General features: G+C 40.4%; 1 protein-coding gene across 1 annotated transcript in view; it reads left to right on the forward strand.

Moving 5' to 3' along the window:
• NUP210 (nucleoporin 210kDa) overlaps window positions 1-18294 on the forward strand; it is a 148948-nt gene that overhangs the window by 79352 nt on the left and 51302 nt on the right. Inside the window, exons 16-23 of the mRNA XM_015428914.1 lie at window positions 2812-2985; window positions 3770-3962; window positions 4328-4434; window positions 11364-11468; window positions 11562-11663; window positions 14921-15049; window positions 15787-15914; window positions 17832-17967. Of these exons, the coding sequence (XP_015284400.1) occupies window positions 2812-2985; window positions 3770-3962; window positions 4328-4434; window positions 11364-11468; window positions 11562-11663; window positions 14921-15049; window positions 15787-15914; window positions 17832-17967 (1074 nt within the window). The remainder of the gene's footprint in view (window positions 1-2811; window positions 2986-3769; window positions 3963-4327; window positions 4435-11363; window positions 11469-11561; window positions 11664-14920; window positions 15050-15786; window positions 15915-17831; window positions 17968-18294) is intronic.

The raw sequence follows: 18294 nt of genomic DNA on the forward strand, positions 1-18294 counted from the left end.
ATGTGCCCAATATAAAAACATATAACAAAATAAAACAACCATATTTTACAGTTAAAGTGCTCAGTGATGTTAGTCCTTCAATCAGATTCAGATGGCATATAAATTTAAATATTTTACTCTGCTTTTCTCTTGTAGTGGAGACTCAAACTGGCTTACATAATAAAATGTACAACAAAATCCACAACTAACTAAATTTATGCAACTTAAAAGGCCCTTAGTACACTCTTGAAGTTAATTAAAGGCTGTTCTGGGCTGGTTCCACCAGCATGGCTCAAGAGCCATCAGCTAAGAGCTGGAAGTCTTTCGGCTGTTGCTATTTAGTTGGTACCTTTGGCAAGCTCAGGCTTCCAATACCTGGAAAATGAGAGGGTAGAGGTGCAACCCAGGTCTTATTCAGCTGGCTCAGGTGCTTCCGGTTTCCTCTCTATTTTAGTTCTTTGTTAAAATATGCAGAATTGTAAGACAGCTAAGATTTTTGTGTTCTTTTTAAAACAGTAGACACTTGCACATCTGTCTATGTGAATATGCTCAAGATAGGGTTGCCAAGTGCTTTTTGAGCCGCAGTGGGGGACTCCCAGCTGGCGGCTGGAGTGCGCGCCCCCTGCACGCACATCACCTGGAAGTGATGTGACGTCACCGGGCATGCTGGGGGCAGGGCCACGGCCATCCGAGGGAAAACCATAGAGTTTTCCCTCGGATGACGGTGGCCCCGCCCCCGGCGTGGTCGCGTCACTTCCGGGTGACGTGCATGTCGGGGTGGGGTTCCCCCCGGGGCCCGATCCGCCGCCGGCGGGGGATGGGCCCTTGGGGCCGGGGTTTCCCCGCCCCCCCGGGGGAACTTGGCAAGCCTAGCTCAAGATCAGAGATAGCTAGGTATATTTATAAACAATTTTTGTTTGTTGTTCCACTCCCAAATTTTGTTTGTTGTCTACTTCACTTTCAGTCTAAAATGCCGAAAGTGTTATACAACTTCATTTTTAAAAGACTAACAAGCAGCAAAAAAAGAATATTACAACAGCAGTTTAAAAGCTCTAGTTGCCCTCATTCAGCCCATTATTGACTCCAGATAACTGTTCAGAATGTTCACAGTCAGGTGTGAACTTTATATAATGGAAAAGTAGAGCTAGGTGTGGTTGGGATAATAATCACACTTACTCCACAACTCTATATGTTTTTGTTTCATATGGTTGTTAAACAGCATAATAGATGGGTTTCTGACTATGCAGTTCCAAAAGATGCTGTTGGTCTACTCCATTGTGCTATAAATCCCATGGAGCAGACTAGCCATACCCTAGCACCATCTTTTGGAACTGCTCATTCAGAAACCAAACTGCCAGAGGGGGAGCCGCTGTTTCCATACACACGCACACACACACACTATTCCACTCCAAATTAGGGGTGTGCAACCCCCCCCAAAAATCTTGATATTTTACAGGTTCGGGTATATTGAACCCAAAAATATCAGTATTTCCCGATATTCCTGAATCCCAGTATTGGTATGGTATTTGGATTCAGGAAATATTCGGGAAACCTGAATTTATTTCGGCTCCAGTATACTGTATGGGGACCATTATAGTCAACCCACCCACCCCCAAGTCTCAGAAAGATTGGGCCAGGGGTTCCAGTTCTATGGACCCGTAAAGAAGGTACCCCCATTCTCCATTGGTTTCACTTTAAAAAGGCATTTAAAGCGATTGTGGTCTGCTTAAATGCCTTCCCCAAGCCACGCAACGCTGTGGCCTGAAGAACTCTGAAGGTGTTTAAAGGGCCCGTAGTCCGTTTAAACGGCTTCTGGGTGAACTCACCAGCCCAGGATCACCTGGAGTGGCAGGATCTCTCCATCCTAACTGTCTTCTACTTTCTTCTGTTTTCTGTTCTTAATAAATGGCTGGTGCTTAACATTCACTACAAAAGAATGATCTGACATAGTTTTTGGACAGTATCATTTACAATCATGTAGGTTGTTTTGTAAATTCTGTCTTTTAAGGGTTGATGTAACCTTCATAAAGGGATTGACACATTGCTTAAATGACTTTCCACAACTAATACAGTGTTCACCTCCCTTTGTCCCCAGTTCAGAAGAAATAAACTAGAGCACACAATTCCTTTTTTCCTTAGTATTATATAAAAGGTATGTTAAACAATAACAAGCATCACATCAGGCATAGTCCATGGTGTAGTCTTTCTAGTGAGTCATTCTTTGATCTCCTGTGCAATCACCACTGAAGTCAATAGAGGCTATACAATAGCAGTATTTGAAAAAATATGTATTTTTTAAGATAGCTAATTCCACAGTGTACATAGAGCCTACAATAATTTGTAATATGCAGTGGGCTGTTATTTTATCAGAATATCACCTACTTTGGTTCTGATAGAAAATGAAAAGGTTTTGAGCATTAAGCATAAATTATTGACTCCCAAAGAAGTCACAAGTGTGTCTGCATGCCAGTTGCCTTTCTGGTTCATTTTTCTTGAAAAAAAGAAGAAAGATAACTGTCATCTGTTTTCAGAATCTTGAAAGCTTAATTTTTGTTTTGCAATGAAAAGTTGGATAAAATAGCAATAAAGTATGAGAATGTGTGCTTTGATAATGGACTGGAACTGCTTCTGAAAATAAATGTCAAAATGATACATCTGTATCCATCAGCAGTGCAGGTTATTACTGGAGCATAAAGTCATGTTAGGTTAATGTTTCTTCTTTAAAAACTACGCAGTAAAAAAGATTGCATTATACTATGTATAACTGTACAATAAGTGTTCCTAAACAGTACTCATTTTCTCTTTTACTTATTGTCTCATATTTTAATGTAGGTAATTTCATTAACAATTGGAAACAAGCCCACTATTACTAATCCATTTCCAGTAGTTGAATCTGCAGTTATGAGGCTGATTTGTGCCACTCCCTCCCGATTCAGTTTGGTACCTGTATATGCAAATCCTCAGCTAGGTCTCTCCTGTCCTTTGCTCCCTCAAAACAAACAAGGGGTAAGTGTCAGGAACACCCTCCTCAGGCTATGGTATGAGACTCTTTCTATATTACAGTAGCTGTGAGGTGTTAATTTGAATTATTTATTGGGTTTTTTTTTTTACTGTTTTGCTATGGCTTTGAACTAATGCAATGAAATGAATTTATGTGAACTTGTTAATTTGAAATATATTTTGTTCAAAGATGGAAGCTTGACTGGGCCAGCCTGGGACCCAAATCTGTGTCGACTAGCATGAGGAAGTAGCTTGATTTATTATTTATTGATTTCATTTATAGTGTGCATTACGCACTGTCTCAAGATTATACATATTTTCTTTAAAAAGTAACAAAACTATTAAAACACATACAATAAACAGCACAATTCTGTACATCCTGTGTAACACTAAAAGGAAGGTAGCTTTAGTGGATACCACAGCACAGAATGTCCAGGTACAGGCAACTGCTGATCTTACCCATTTGCAGGGTGGCAGCTTCAAGCAGACTTTTCATAGATGGATGAAGCTGTCATTGCAGAGCATATTGGGAGAAGCAGTCTTGCACACATGCAATCCCTAGTCTATAGCTTCATTCTATGATGCTGTACTGATTTAAAGCAGTTTTCCTACAAGGAACAACTTTCTGTCAACTTTTGAGGTATTATTCACAAACATGATATGTGTTGGAAAATAAAGGCAGTTGGATTAAAATGCAGAAAAATGGCTTATGTTTGGTGACTTCATGCAGAAATATTCTTCCAAGACTCTGTTTTTCTTTTGTTTATAAATGAAATTATTTATCTTTCAGGTTCCTGTCTCAAATTACCGCAATCCAGTATTGGATTTGGAGGCTTATGATCAACAGGGGCGTAAATTTGACAATTTTAGTTCCCTTAGTATCATCTGGGAATCAAGAAAACATTCATTAGCTAGCATAGAATCCAATATGCCAATGGAGCTGTCCTTGAAAGATCATGGAAATGGTCAGAAGAAAATGCATGGTACAGTTTCCATTAAATTACACATTCAGTTTGTTTGGGATTGGTTGAATTGATCATACTTGATGACATTTGTGTTATGTCCAAAACCCACATTTCGGTCCAGGAGCTGATGTGATAGACAATAAAACCTGCTTTTAAGCATTAAAAAAGAATATTTAAAGGTATATCAAAGAGAAAATATGCACACAATTTAACTTCGAAGACCAGTTGCGTTCCACACAGGTGATAATCAAATAGTAAATGCAATAACTTCGAAGACCAGTTGCGTTCCACACACTAACGTGCTGTTCATGCAGGTGATAATCAAATAGTAAATGCAACTTTTTCAGTTTTTCTGGGGCATTTTGTTTGTTTCTTTGTTTTAGGTTTGCAAACTGTTTTAGTTCACGGTGAATCTGGAACAACAACTCTATCAGCTACTGCAAGTGGATATCAGCATTCTCATCTCAATGCTGCTAAAGTAAATAATCTGGTAATGCAATTTTGCTCTATTTTCCCCTAGACTGTCCTAATGAGGTATATATACTATAGTCATTTTCTTAGAATATCTTTGTATATTTCGGTAGCTTTTTGAGAAAATAATCATACTACAGACTTTTATGGGCCTTTCCAGAAGACAGAACCACTCAAATACATTTTTAGCACCCAAAGTGCCCTTGCTCTCTCTAAATTAATAATATGGATTCTCTTAAAGTCTCTGAATACAGGATTGGCACAAAAGAACTTCTGTGGTTTCATGTATTAGAGAAATGCTTTTATGTCTTTCATATTAAATTTCATCACTACTGCAGCTGGCCCTGGCCAGGATTATATTTATTATGTATTGTGGAGGAATTTAAGTAATTCAACTTGTACAATCGTAAATGCAATATTGGCTACAATCTAATGAGTTGTGATAGCCCAGTGGGACTTTTACCTTGTTTATATAACTGCAGCCCTTATTCCCAACAAAATCCATGCCTCATTACAAGCTCTCTTGAGTTTCTTAAACTGGTTCTCATTGGTTAAATTCAGGTGGGCAGCCGTGTTGGTCTGAAGCAGCAGAACAAAGTTTGAGTCCAGTAGCACCTTTAAGACCAACAGAGTTTTATTCAAGGTATTAAATAAAACTCTGTTGGTCTTAAAGGTGCTACTGGACTCAAACTTTGTTCTCATTGGTTAAGTTAGTGTTAAAATTATTTAAAAGATGAATTGTTTTAAATAAAGGAGGAAAAGAGTTAAGACATGTTGCATACAAGGATCAAGGCAAGGACAAATGCTCCACAATTTAGTTTATTTGTTCTATTTTTTGTACAGGGAGAACACATTTGTCCTTGAATGTCAAGGATTTAGGTTTCTGTACAACTAAGCTGCAGTATAGAATTTGCTTCCTGGCATAGTGTAGTGTTGCAACTCTGACCAATAGACTGTGTCCCTTACTGAATTAACAAATGTGCCTCATCTTTAGAGATAATTTGGCCATTTAGTGTTATACTGTCACAAGCACCTGCAGCCTCAAACTGGGTCTCTGGCTACTTAACCCAGACAAGTCCCCCTGGGTTCCTCCTTGGCCTCTGGATATGTAAGCTTCCTACCCTGGTGGCCTATTCCCTGCCTCCCTTTGGGTTGCTCCCTTTAACTTCACTATCCTCCTCTAGAACCTGCCCTGCTGCCCAACTAGAGGCCCTACTGGGACATGGGACACCTTCAGGGCTAAGCTCTCTGGGTTGCCCCCTCCTTCCACAATCTCTCACCTTCCTGGCTTGCTGCCAGATCTGCCATCATCTGGAGTTCTCTCCGGCCTCTTCCCTAGTCACCCCTGTACCTGGCTGCAGGAGGGCCAGGGAGAAGTTGACATAAAGTTGATCCCAATTCAGGAACATTGGGTCAAGATCTGCATGTACAACATCCTTTCTGTTCCCAGTGGCATCTCATCCTATGCTGCAAGCCAACCTGCTGTTTAAATAAGACTTGCACAAGTGCATAGAGAATCTCTCTAGAATGGGCCAGATGCATGAAGGCATCATTATGTGCGGGGGGAGGGAGGGGCAATTCACTCTCAGAGAGAGAAGGTAATTGTGGGTCCATGGCCTATTAGGGAGCGAGCGTGTGGAAGGAAAACACAACCAGACATTTTTGGAATAAAAATGGCCACAGCTTTATTAGCACAGCATAGGGACTGATCCAGTATCAGACAACCCGCCTTTTGCCCAATAAACCCATCCCCCCAGCTCATCTCCGGGGGGTAGGGAACAATAGAATGACAATTCCTGCCCTCTGAGTGGTTCCCCTTGCTACCTGGTAGTAAGAGCCAGACAACAGCCCCCAGTCTGGGCATGCTACATGATGGCTCCACACCCAAGACCCCTTAAGGGAATCCCCAACCAGAGGAGGTAGCCACGCAGGCCCAGCCTTCACAAAATGGATCCATCCCAATACCCAACCTGCTGAAGCCTTGAAAAATATAGAGCACGAAAACACCATTTATAACATAATGTGAGGAAGGGTGGGTGGGAGAGAGTTGAAGAAAAACAGGAGGAGGCACCCCGCAGCAGCCATTTAAATAGTGGCAGGGACAGCTGATGTGATTTGCATGTCAATGCTCCTCCTCAGGGATACCCCTTGCACATAGGCTGGCTGCTGCTGATGGAACTGGTCAGCCAGCCCAACACCACTGGGCATGAAACCAGTTCCCTCTTTGCAAATTGACACAAGGCAGACAGAAAAACACCTTTCTAGGTTAGTCTCCTGGCCTGGGCCACAAATTCAGCCCTGGTAAGTCGGGTTCCTTGATTGTTCATCCTGTCCCAGTATACAGGAGTACTGAAAGAAGCCACATATTTGAGCATACTTTGCTCGTTCATGCAATAAAAGCAAACCAGTATTTGTAATATAACTGCTTTGTGACCCAATAACTGATCCTTACTTCATGTAGAGCATGAATGCAAGTTGGCTGCATTCCATTATGGCTCATGCATTTCGGTCTGCTCAACCTAGAGGAAGTTGACAAATTGCTCCTGTCTTCCCTACCTCCTGCTCCCTTGATCCATGCCCTTCGTGGCTAATTAAAGCTGGCCACGAGGGGTTTTGAGGTGCCTTGTGGGAGATTATCAACAAGTCCCTCTCAGAGGGACTGTTCACTGAGGCACTTAAGGAAGCAGTGGTCTTGAAAAAGCCATTTTTAGACCCGGCCGAATTGGCCAACTACCAGCCGATCTCTAACTTGCCCTATTTGGGCAAGATGATAGAGAGGGGAGTGGCAGTTCAGCTACAGGGCTTTTTGGATGACGCTTCCATTTTAGATACCTCCCAGTCTGGCTTTCACCAGGCTATGGGATGGAGACGGCACTGGTTGCCGTCAAAGACAACCTCCAGGCATCTTGATTGAGGCAGATCGGCAGTGCTGTTGCTGTTGGAGCTGTCTGCAGCATTCAACACAATCGACCATCAGCTACTGATCCACCACTTCACGGACATTGGAATTCAGAGGCTGGCCTTGCAGTGGCTTGCCTCCTTTCTCCAAGGTCGGGGACAAAAGGTGATACTAGGGGAACAACTATCCCAGAGATACCCACTGGATTGTGGTGTACCTCAAGGGGCAGTGCTGTCCCAGATGCTTTTCAACATCTATATGCGTCCCCTTGCCCAGATTGCCTGGAGCCATGGGCTGGGTGGTCACCAGTAACCAGATGATACCCAGGTCTATCTGTTGTTAAGCGGTCAGTCCGACAACATATCTGGACTGGGTGTCCCTTATGCTTTTCAACATCTATATGCGTCCCCTTGCCCAGATTGCCCAGAGCCATGGGCTGGGTTGTCACCAGTAACCAGATGATACCCAGCTCTATCTGTTGTTGAGCGGTCAGTCCGACAAAATATCTGGACCGGGCACTACAAGCCATGGCTAGTTGGCTTAGGCTGAGCCGACTGAAACTGAATCCGACGAAGACGGAGGTCCTGTGCCTGAGTCAGAGCAGGCCGGGGTTAGGGATCCTGCTCCCAACCTTCAATTGGGCACTATTGGTGCCAGCACTGGAGGTTAGGAGTTTGGGAGTGCTCCTGGATGCCTCCTTAACTATATAATTGACTGCAGGATTGTATCCACAGATCTTTGTGTAGAGCAAGGCAAGTATATAATTTTGTGGTGCTATTAATGTACATAGTGATTTACTAAGCAGCTCTTAAGAGACAAAAGGAAAGACCTCTGCCCAGTTTTTTACCAGTAGGCAAGAAGGGAAGGGAGGGAAAAGGAGGAGAGCGAGGAAAGTAGGCAGATGAATTGATAATGTGTAACTAACATAAGGAATTAATTAAGTATAAATTTTCATTAGAGCTCAAGTAGGAGACATGATCAGATGTTAGATAAATGTATGTCTGTGAGTAATATCAATGTAACTAATATCATTCCAACGCCAGCTGAAAAATGGGTTTGTTTTGCTGGGACATACTGAAATACACTCCATAGCCATTAGGGAAATTCAGGGATGACAAAGTTAGAATACCAAAGTAGCTGTCCCTGTGCTGATGTTTTAAAGGTAGGTGGGGAAAGGAAGAAGCAAAAGGGTTGTGATTGTGTGACATTGCGGAATGAGCAGAGGGTAGGGATGGAAGCCTATGGAAGCCGAGGTTAAAAAGCTTTTTATTTTCAACAGTTAAAGAAGGCTGTTTGTAGTAGGAATTCTTGCATTAGCTTAGCTGTAGTGTCATTTTGGGTTATTTTATTATTTTTAGAAGGGTTTCACGGTTTTGTACTTTGACTTATTTTGCAAGCAACCTTGGAATTTATAGAAGGCAGGTCAGTGCTCCTCACAAAATCTGTGCTGGCAATCTCACTCAAATTATATATAAGGTTTCAGTGGTGTAAACTATGAGATTTCAGTGGTGTAAACCCTTTAACAATAAGACAGATTTTTAGTTTCCCAAAACTATGCTGGGTGTCCCCACATGGTACTTCAGCTGCATTGTTATGTGCAGAAACTAACTTCCATTGAGGAAAGAGCACATAAAGCATTCCTATTCCTGCTGCAGTGGGAAAGTTTGCAAAAGAAAGCTGAAAATCAGCACCCTAAGAAATATCTGTAGAAACACGTTGCTTAGAAGACTTGGGATTAGCAGGATGAAAGCCATATGCAAGATTACCATCCGTATGTAACTATATTAACGACAGCAGAACAGGGACAGTAAAAGTATTATACAAGATGGGAGGAAGCGTTCAGCCTATCCAGTTCTCTTACTGGTGCTCCCTTCTTAAGATGGATCATGTGCAGCAGAGTTATTTTAAAGAACTCAACACACTGCTGAATCAGGAAAGCCTTCCTCCAGTTATGCTTTCAGACAGTACAACTGGCTTGTTTAAATGGCAGAGCCAGTAAAATTTCAGCTATATACATTGAGAACTGAGGAACAGTTGAAAATTTAGATCAATGCATCTTACAGTGCCTTTTGTACAGGGATCCCCATAGAGGCCTTTCTTTCAAGCCTGTTCAGTACAACCAGTGGGCTAATGGGTTTAGAAAGCTGTGTTATCTGAAAAGATTGTACTTTTTGCTGTAGTGGCTGAGAAAATCAACTAAAGCATGTGCTCTTTTTCTGTCTCAGATAAAATAGCCATCATAACAACCTTCTTCTGTATTAGTTGGATCCAATATAACATATCCGCATGCAATTTCTGTAAGCAGAAGTGTTTCTGTAAGCAGAAGAAAAACAAAAAGCCTTGCAGACTGCTTTTACTAAGTGTGAATCATATTAAAACTGCTGTTTGTGTGAGCACAAGATATTACACAAGGTGCCCCTCATATTAGATGCTTAAGCTATGGAGTATATTGAGTTGCACTAGGTCTTGGGCAAGCTCCTATGCAGTGGGAAAGTTTGCAAAAGAAAGCTGAAAATCAGCACCCTAAGAAATATCTGTAGAAACACGTTGCTTAGAAGACTTGGGATTAGCAGGATGAAAGCCATATGCAAGATTACCATCCGTATGTAACTATATTAACGACAGCAGAACAGGGACAGTAAAAGTATTATACAAGATGGGAGGAAGCGTTCAGCCTATCCAGTTCTCTTACTGGTGCTCCCTTCTTAAGATGGATCATGTGCAGCAGAGTTATTTTAAAGAACTCAACACACTGCTGAATCAGGAAAGCCTTCCTCCAGTTATGCTTTCAGACAGTACAACTGGCTTGTTTAAATGGCAGAGCCAGTAAAATTTCAGCTATATACATTGAGAACTGAGGAACAGTTGAAAATTTAGATCAATGCATCTTACAGTGCCTTTTGTACAGGGATCCCCATAGAGGCCTTTCTTTCAAGCCTGTTCAGTACAACCAGTGGGCTAATGGGTTTAGAAAGCTGTGTTATCTGAAAAGATTGTACTTTTTGCTGTAGTGGCTGAGAAAATCAACTAAAGCATGTGCTCTTTTTCTGTCTCAGATAAAATAGCCATCATAACAACCTTCTTCTGTATTAGTTGGATCCAATATAACATATCCGCATGCAATTTCTGTAAGCAGAAGTGTTTCTGTAAGCAGAAGAAAAACAAAAAGCCTTGCAGACTGCTTTTACTAAGTGTGAATCATATTAAAACTGCTGTTTGTGTGAGCACAAGATATTACACAAGGTGCCCCTCATATTAGATGCTTAAGCTATGGAGTATATTGAGTTGCACTAGGTCTTGGGCAAGCTCCTACACAAGTGAAACAATGCAAAACTTTTTTTTTTACTCAGGCATCATTGGATCCAAGTCTATATTTTTGAGGCTTTGTCATAATATGTATGGTCACCCCTGTAAAATCTTTTAGGTAATACTGTTGAAGAATATTGTTCTGTTATCACCTACGTTTAAAGCAAGTAAATTGAGGTGAATTAAGCTATATTAAACTAGAGTTAGTCTTTGAGTGGATCCTGTCCTGAAATTACAACTAATATCCAGACTACAGATATCACTTCTCCTGGAAGAAATGGCAGCCTCGGAGAGCAGTCTCTATGGCATCACATTCCCGCTGAGCTCCCTGTCCTTCCCAAACTGCACCCTCTCCAGGGACCACTCCCAAATCTCCAGGAATTTCTCAAGCTAGAGTTTGGCAACCCTAATTGTAGCTTTTCTTCTCTCTTACAAAAAAAACCAAGATTACACAAATGATTAAGAAACAAAATTACTTACAGGGACAAAGGTGTGCTGCATACCGGTTCTTCAGAAAATAGGCCTTTTTGTTCTAAAAAAAGCTTTGTTAATTGCAAATTGTCTTGGTCTCAAAGCCTGGCCCTTTTCAGTCAGTTGACCATTGAGCTGCTGTTTGTGTAGAGGCCAAAGGGAAGGTGGGGTATAAATGTTGCAATAAAATACAAATGTAATTTGTGTATAATGTCTTACTAGTTATTTAATTCAACTGCTGTTTGTTGATGGACTTCCTTTATTTCTTTCAGTATGAATCTCTTACACCTGTGTCTGCCACTATTGAGCTGATACTTGTGGAAGATGTAAAAGTTAGCCCTAAAGAAGTGACACTCTATAATCACCCAGCTGTTAAGGTAGGGAATGAAATCTGCATGTTCTATTTTAATTAAGAAAATAAGTGGTCTGTGGGAAAATGTAAATTAAACAATATGTACCTTCATTGGCAGGCTGAACTGCTTGTTAAGGAGGGCTCTGGATACTTTTTCATTAATACAAGTGTTATCGATATAGTTAAAGTGACCTATGAAGAAGCCGAAGGTGTTGCTGTGGTGAGTACTATAATGATAGCAACTTCTCAGCTGTGGGGCAGGGGGAGAGAGAGAGAGATTTTAAATAGTTATTTTTCTAGAGCAAATTGCTTAGGTCCATAAATCACGCTCATTAAAATGAAAAAGTAATCTCAACATTTCAAAAGAGATACCTAGTTACCTTAATTGCCTGTAGTTTTCCAAGAACATTTCCCTTACAAATGCAACTGGAATTAATAGAAGGTATGTAAGGCTTCTGTGCTTTATTTCACAGAGGCTTCGGTACAAATGTTCCTAGGGCTCTCAGTGCAGCGTATTACTGTTAGGGCAACCTTCTAAACCATTTTGGAGTGAGGAGACAAACCTCAAACTGTCTGCCACTATGTTATGTCTGAGAAATACAGCATTTTCCTGTCTTCCTCTGATTGGTTTCTGTCTCAATCATGTATAAATCCATCCTTAGTCAATGTATGTCCTGTTCTAGTCAACAAAACCAATAAAAATGTCATTTAGGAATACATCTGTGGCAGACAGGTGAGGTTCCATATTTCCCTAAGAGCAACCAGTGGGTGCTGACTGAATGCTGGTGAGGGAGACAGTTAAAAAGAACCTTTAGTGCTGTTGAGAGTCTGGCTGAGTGAAGCTGTGGAGAAGAGCAGCTTAATAGTAACTGGGAAAAGGCCAAATTGTAACAAAGAAACTCACTCTTGAAGAAGGGAAATAGTTCAAAAGTTCAACTGAAAAGCAACTTTGTAATTTCTATCCCATCAATTTTATATTCAAACCAGAAATAAAAGTTAACTCCTTGTTTGGTTAATGCTGTGGGCTAGATGTATGGTCTCAGGGTAAGAAGCACACAGATCTCAACCTAAATATAAATATGTATAATAGCTTAACGGTAAATAGTGGCAACATGTGAACGAAATAGTGTTTGAGTCTCTAACCCCAGTAGCTCTTGCAGTTTTGGAGTGAGGGATGATTATTTTATGTTTTGTATTTTTGCATTTGTGTGTGTGCATGGGCATGTGCCCATGCCGGGAAGTCACGGCGACCTCTGGTGTGGCAACTCCTACTGTGGCATGGAGGACATTCAGAGAAGTGGCTTGATAGCCTGGCTCTTCCTCCCAGCCCTGGTATTCTTTGGAGGTCTCCTATCCAAATACTTGCCAGGGTTGGCCCTGCTTAACATCTGAGAATCTGATTAGATGGAGTGAGGGGTGATTATTAAAGGGAACTAGGCTATCCTGTCTGGCAATGTCTCTGTAAGTAAGATAGAGGACCTGGTAGGTGAAATGGTCATGACTCTCTATATTTTAAAAGAGGAAAGGAGTGGTGAGCTGTGACTGCCTGACCTACCTGTAACCTTGTCAATAAAAATGTCATTTAGGAATATATCTGTGGCAGACAGGTGAGGTTCCACATTTCCCTAAGAGCAACCAGTGGGAGCTGACAGAATGCTGGTGAGGGAGACAGTTGAAAAGAACCTTTAGTGCTGTTGAGAGTCTGGCTGAGTGAAGCTGTGGAGAAGAGCAGCTTAATAGTAACTGGGAAAAGGCCAAATTGTAACAAAGAAACTCACTCTTGAAGAAGGGAAATAGTTCAAAAGTTCAACTGAAAAGCAACTTTGTAATTTCTATCCCATCAATTTTATATTCAAACCAGAAATAAAAGTTAACTCCTTGTTTGGTTAATGCTGTGGGCTAGATGTATGGTCTCAGGGTAAGAAGCACACAGATCTCAACCTAAATATAAATATGTATAATAGCTTAACGGTAAATAGTGGCAACATGTGAACGAAATAGTGTTTGAGTCTCTAACCCCAGTAGCTCTTGCAGTTTTGGAGTGAGGGATGATTATTTTATGTTTTGTATTTTTGCATTTGTGTGTGTGCATGGGCATGTGCCCATGCCGGGAAGTCACGGCGACCTCTGGTGTGGCAACTCCTACTGTGGCATGGAGGACATTCAGAGAAGTGGCTTGATAGCCTGGCTCTTCCTCCCAGCCCTGGTATTCTTTGGAGGTCTCCTATCCAAATACTTGCCAGGGTTGGCCCTGCTTAACATCTGAGAATCTGATTAGATGGAGTGAGGGGTGATTATTAAAGGGAACTAGGCTATCCTGTCTGGCAATGTCTCTGTAAGTAAGATAGAGGACCTGGTAGGTGAAATGGTCATGACTCTCTATATTTTAAAAGAGGAAAGGAGTGGTGAGCTGTGACTGCCTGACCTACCTGTAACCTTGAACCTCTATGACAGAAGATGTGGAGTGAGAAATGCCATCTCTGAGGGAAAAACAGAATGGACAAATAATCTCCTTGTAAATTGGAAAGACTGTATTTTAAACAACATTTAAAAATGTTTTATTCTCAAATTAGTGCATACAAGTCTCCCACTTCAAATATCAAAAGACTGGGTTTAATTCAAGCTCTAATTTAATCCACTACACCTGATTTTCCTCTGGCTTCAAGGGTGAAATTAGACTGAATTTTTAAAGGGTTGTATTACAGCATGATATATCTGATTTTGCCATTTGTAAAGAAATGGCTGTGCTGAAGTATTGTGATAGCTGAAGCTGTAGGAAATGTTTTGATGACATTACAGAAAATTACTTTGTATAACAAAAATAACATTCTGATTAATCGCTTTTGTTAAAATATTACATTTATTTTTTATGAAGGAGAGGGGCCATCAACTTATGTGTAATCATTAAGAGTAAAATGATCACTCTTCTGTCTTCATAGGTAGCTAATTCTGCCGCAAATTAAAATTCTGAACCCTAAAGTGCATGATTTACATACACGTTACGGCTTTTTTAAAGTTCTTCTTTAAAAGGTGTTATTTTTTTCCTGCATAATATGCATTTTTCATCTTACTAATATCAGGGGAGAACACTGGTCTAGAAGAGAACCCACTGCATTTGGTCTGTTAATGCAGTTTCTTCCTCTAGACCTTTTGTGCTAATTCCGTAATACAAGACTGTTAAATGTATCTTAAAGCTGTACTTGGAGGAGACAGTTCTCATTCAGTGGGAAAATCTTAATGCAGTTCTGTTTCAGACTCAATGGTCTTCCTGTAAAAATACTAAGTTGTTATAGGAAACTATTAAATGACAGGGGGAGGGGGTTATTTTATTGGTTTTATGTAATTTTATCATGTATATTTGAAATTGTTGGCTGCCTTGGTGGCCCTTGTAAGGGCAGAATGGTGGTTTATAAATGTAAATAAATAATACATTTAATTAAGAATTACATTTTTGTATATTCTTTTCCCATGTTTAAGGTATACCCATTACTTCCAGGGTCATTGTCTGTAATGATTCAGGATTTGTGTCTTTCCTCTTCTTCACTTTCTAAAGCTGAAGTATATGTGTCTGATATACATGAAGTATATGTTGGTGGTGTTGATAAGGTTAGTATATTTCCAAGTAATTTTATTATTGGTTATATTTGATGAGGTGGAGTACCACACATACATTTCTAAGATTTCTAAAAAGAGAATTATTGAGAGCTCATTGAACATAGTGCCAGAGACTGAGTTAGGAACTCCATAGGTGGGATTTTATCCAAACTGATATTTCTGCATCTTTCATCAGAAGAAGATAGCAGTACCGATGTATCTTACATATTTTTGGTAAACCGTTTAAGAGCCAGGCTCTGTACTGGGTAATGTTGGATTGCTACCAGGAAGGCTGGATTCAAATCTTTATTCTCCCACAGAGCAGCTCATTGAGGCTGCAAGCCTAAGAATGCTTTCTGTGGAGTTTACGTCCAATTAGACCTGTTTAGGATTGCTCCCTGAGTGACTATGGGCCTGTCACTCTCAGCCTATCCTGTTCACAGGATGGTTGTGTGGGGGAAAATGGTGAAAGGAGACTATTTGCTCTACAATGAGTTCCTTGGAGCATGGCTGTATAACTATCAAACAAATAAATAAAGGCACTAAGGTATTGCATATGAAGCCCTCAGTAAAATGATTTTTTAAAATAAATTAGCATAGTATCACAACTGTAGTTGTAGGGACTGTATCAGTAATGATAGCAAGTAGAAATATATACAAGCTAGTAAGAAAAATTAAATTATGGATTGAAATATGTCCAAGCATTATTTTCAGATGGAATGTGAATGTTCATAAATAATGCATTGCAGGTAGAGATTGGCAAAACAGTTAAAGCATATGTCAGAGTACTGGATGCTTCCAAGAAATACTTTCTGGCTAAATACTTTACTTTCATGGATTTAAAGCTGAAGGCAGCATCTCAGATTATTTCCTTGAAGTAAGTACTTTTTTAATGCTCTTATTCAGGCAGACAAAACTAAAAGCAATATGTGTACAATCTGCATAGATACTGAAATAATAATAGACATTCAGAAGTTGAGTAGTGGAATATTATTATATATGTGAAAGATTGCATTATTAAAATTTGGTGCTTATTTTTTTTACTCTACTGTCATTTGTATATCTAACAGCCAAGGGTCCCTCTGTATGCGGATATCTAAATTCACACATCGGACCACATGGAGGATAAACAGATTTTCCTGCACACTTGGGGCACTCCCCAGGTGTGCAGAAAAATCTGAAATGTTGAGAAAACTATACAGGGGATACTTAAATCCCCCCAAAAGTAAAAGAGCGTTCCCTGTGTATGGTGGAGGTAGACAACGACAGCTGTGAGTAAGGTTGAAGGCTGGGAGCCGCACAGGGCTCACTGCAGCTGTTGGGAGTGACCTCAGCGGGCTGGCAGCTGGGAGCCACTCAGAACTCACCACCGATGCTGGGGAGAGAGAAGCCTTGGCAGGCCCAGCAGCTGGGAGCCACGCAGGCCTCGTTGCCATTGCGGGGGGGGGCAGGGGAGAAGGCTTGGTGGGTCTGATGGCTGGGAGCGACACAGGCCTCACCACCATTGCCACCTGCTGGGCTCACCTGCAGCCACTTCCTCCTCCTCCATGCGGAGCTCCTGTTGCTTCAGCAGGGGAGCCGCGGGGAATACTTCTTGTTTATTTATATTTTCCTTTCTATTAGAACTAATTATGGCAACTTGCAGACTCTTAAAACCACCAACAAACTATTAACAATCAAAGCCTTAACCAGCAAAATGTACTAAAACTCTAATAAATATAGGTGGTATAATTCTCAATAACAACATTGTTGCCCATCATTTACATAAGGGAAGGATTTATAAAATATTTTTTCTTTATATAATAGCAGAAATTTTTTAGAGGAAGAATTGTTGGGCGGGCTCAATGAGGAGCCTTGGTGAATACTGAAAAAGTCTATGTCCACTTTCACACATATCTAATTTCTGTACTAAAAGGAGCATGTAAGCCAGGCATTTCTTCATAAGGGTCCCATTTCTGCTTTAGTAGATTTACCAACTGATCAGAAAACAAATGGCCTGTCCATTTTGGAAGAGGAGGTTGCCAGAAAGGCAGAGCTGAAGGGTGTTTCTGTACCACTATCATTGCTATCCCCCCCCCTTTTAAAAAAGTCTGCAAATATCTTTTGTACTAGAATCTGCCATGGATATACCAGTCTCCCTCCAGACACCTAAAATTGCTGGGCTTTTCACTCTGGCTACTTCCCAGAGCCTTCTCTGTAGATGATCTAATAAAATATACTTGATTGAAGAGTTAACAAACCTTGGGGTCAGTCTCTAGTTCAGTAAAACAATTTCACCAGAGCCTTATGTAGTTTTGAATTCACTCAGTTAAGGCTTCAGTCCTGAACTATTACATTCTAGGGAGTAAAAATAATTAAAGCAACTTGTCCTGACTCTATCTGATGGAATCAAAACAACTTTATTGCTCCCATTTGAAAAGAATAATAAATTTAAATTGAAAAGCCCTTTCATCATTTTTCTCCTCATCTGATATTGCTAAAACTTTAAAGCATATAAGGATTTTACATACTTGGGTTGTCCCCCAAGAGGGCCTCCTTAAAACCTGCTTATTGAATATATAATTATTGATGGTGTCATTCACTATGACTCCAAAGCTGCATCCTTAATAATACTACTTTAGTTTCAGCCAGTATCTGAGCCATTTTGCTTCTAAACTGAGGCTATGGTATATTTTGCTACTTAGCAAAGTTCAGAAATATGAAAGACTATACCCGGTAGAGAAACACCATCTTTATCTCTCTCTTTTTTTTAACGTAAACCAACTTGTCTAATTAATATATTTTCTTACTGCAGTCTTCTCAGTGAAGCTCCGGATGAATACACTGCTACTTTTGTAGTTCATGGCGTGGCCATAGGTCGAACCAGTATTACAGCAGTTGTCATTGACAAAGATGGAGAGAGAATCAATTCAGCTCCACAGCAAATTGAAGTAAACATTTTCACTGTTAACTGATAATGCTTTCTCGAATGCTTTCTACTGTGCTGCTGTTTGTAGTCTGAAATAACTAATGTCTCAAAATAATTAAGATATTTGAAACTAGCTTTTTAAACATGGTTAAATATCAATATAATTAAGCAAAAATACATTGGCGGTAGATTTTTCTAGGTGCTCAGCTTACTGCAGCCTGGGAATATATTATTAATCATTTAGTAGTAATACTGTACTGGACAGAACAAGTGATCATTTTTTAAAAGTGTAATCGTGGCACAAAGATGAAGGGAGAGGCAGGGTTTGATAGAAGTAAGGAGCATAGAA

The sequence above is a fragment of the Gekko japonicus genome, unplaced genomic scaffold, assembly GCF_001447785.1.
Source record: "Gekko japonicus isolate JY-2015 unplaced genomic scaffold, Gekko_japonicus_V1.1 scaffold695, whole genome shotgun sequence".
In the NCBI taxonomy this organism is placed as follows: Eukaryota; Metazoa; Chordata; class Lepidosauria; order Squamata; family Gekkonidae; genus Gekko; species Gekko japonicus.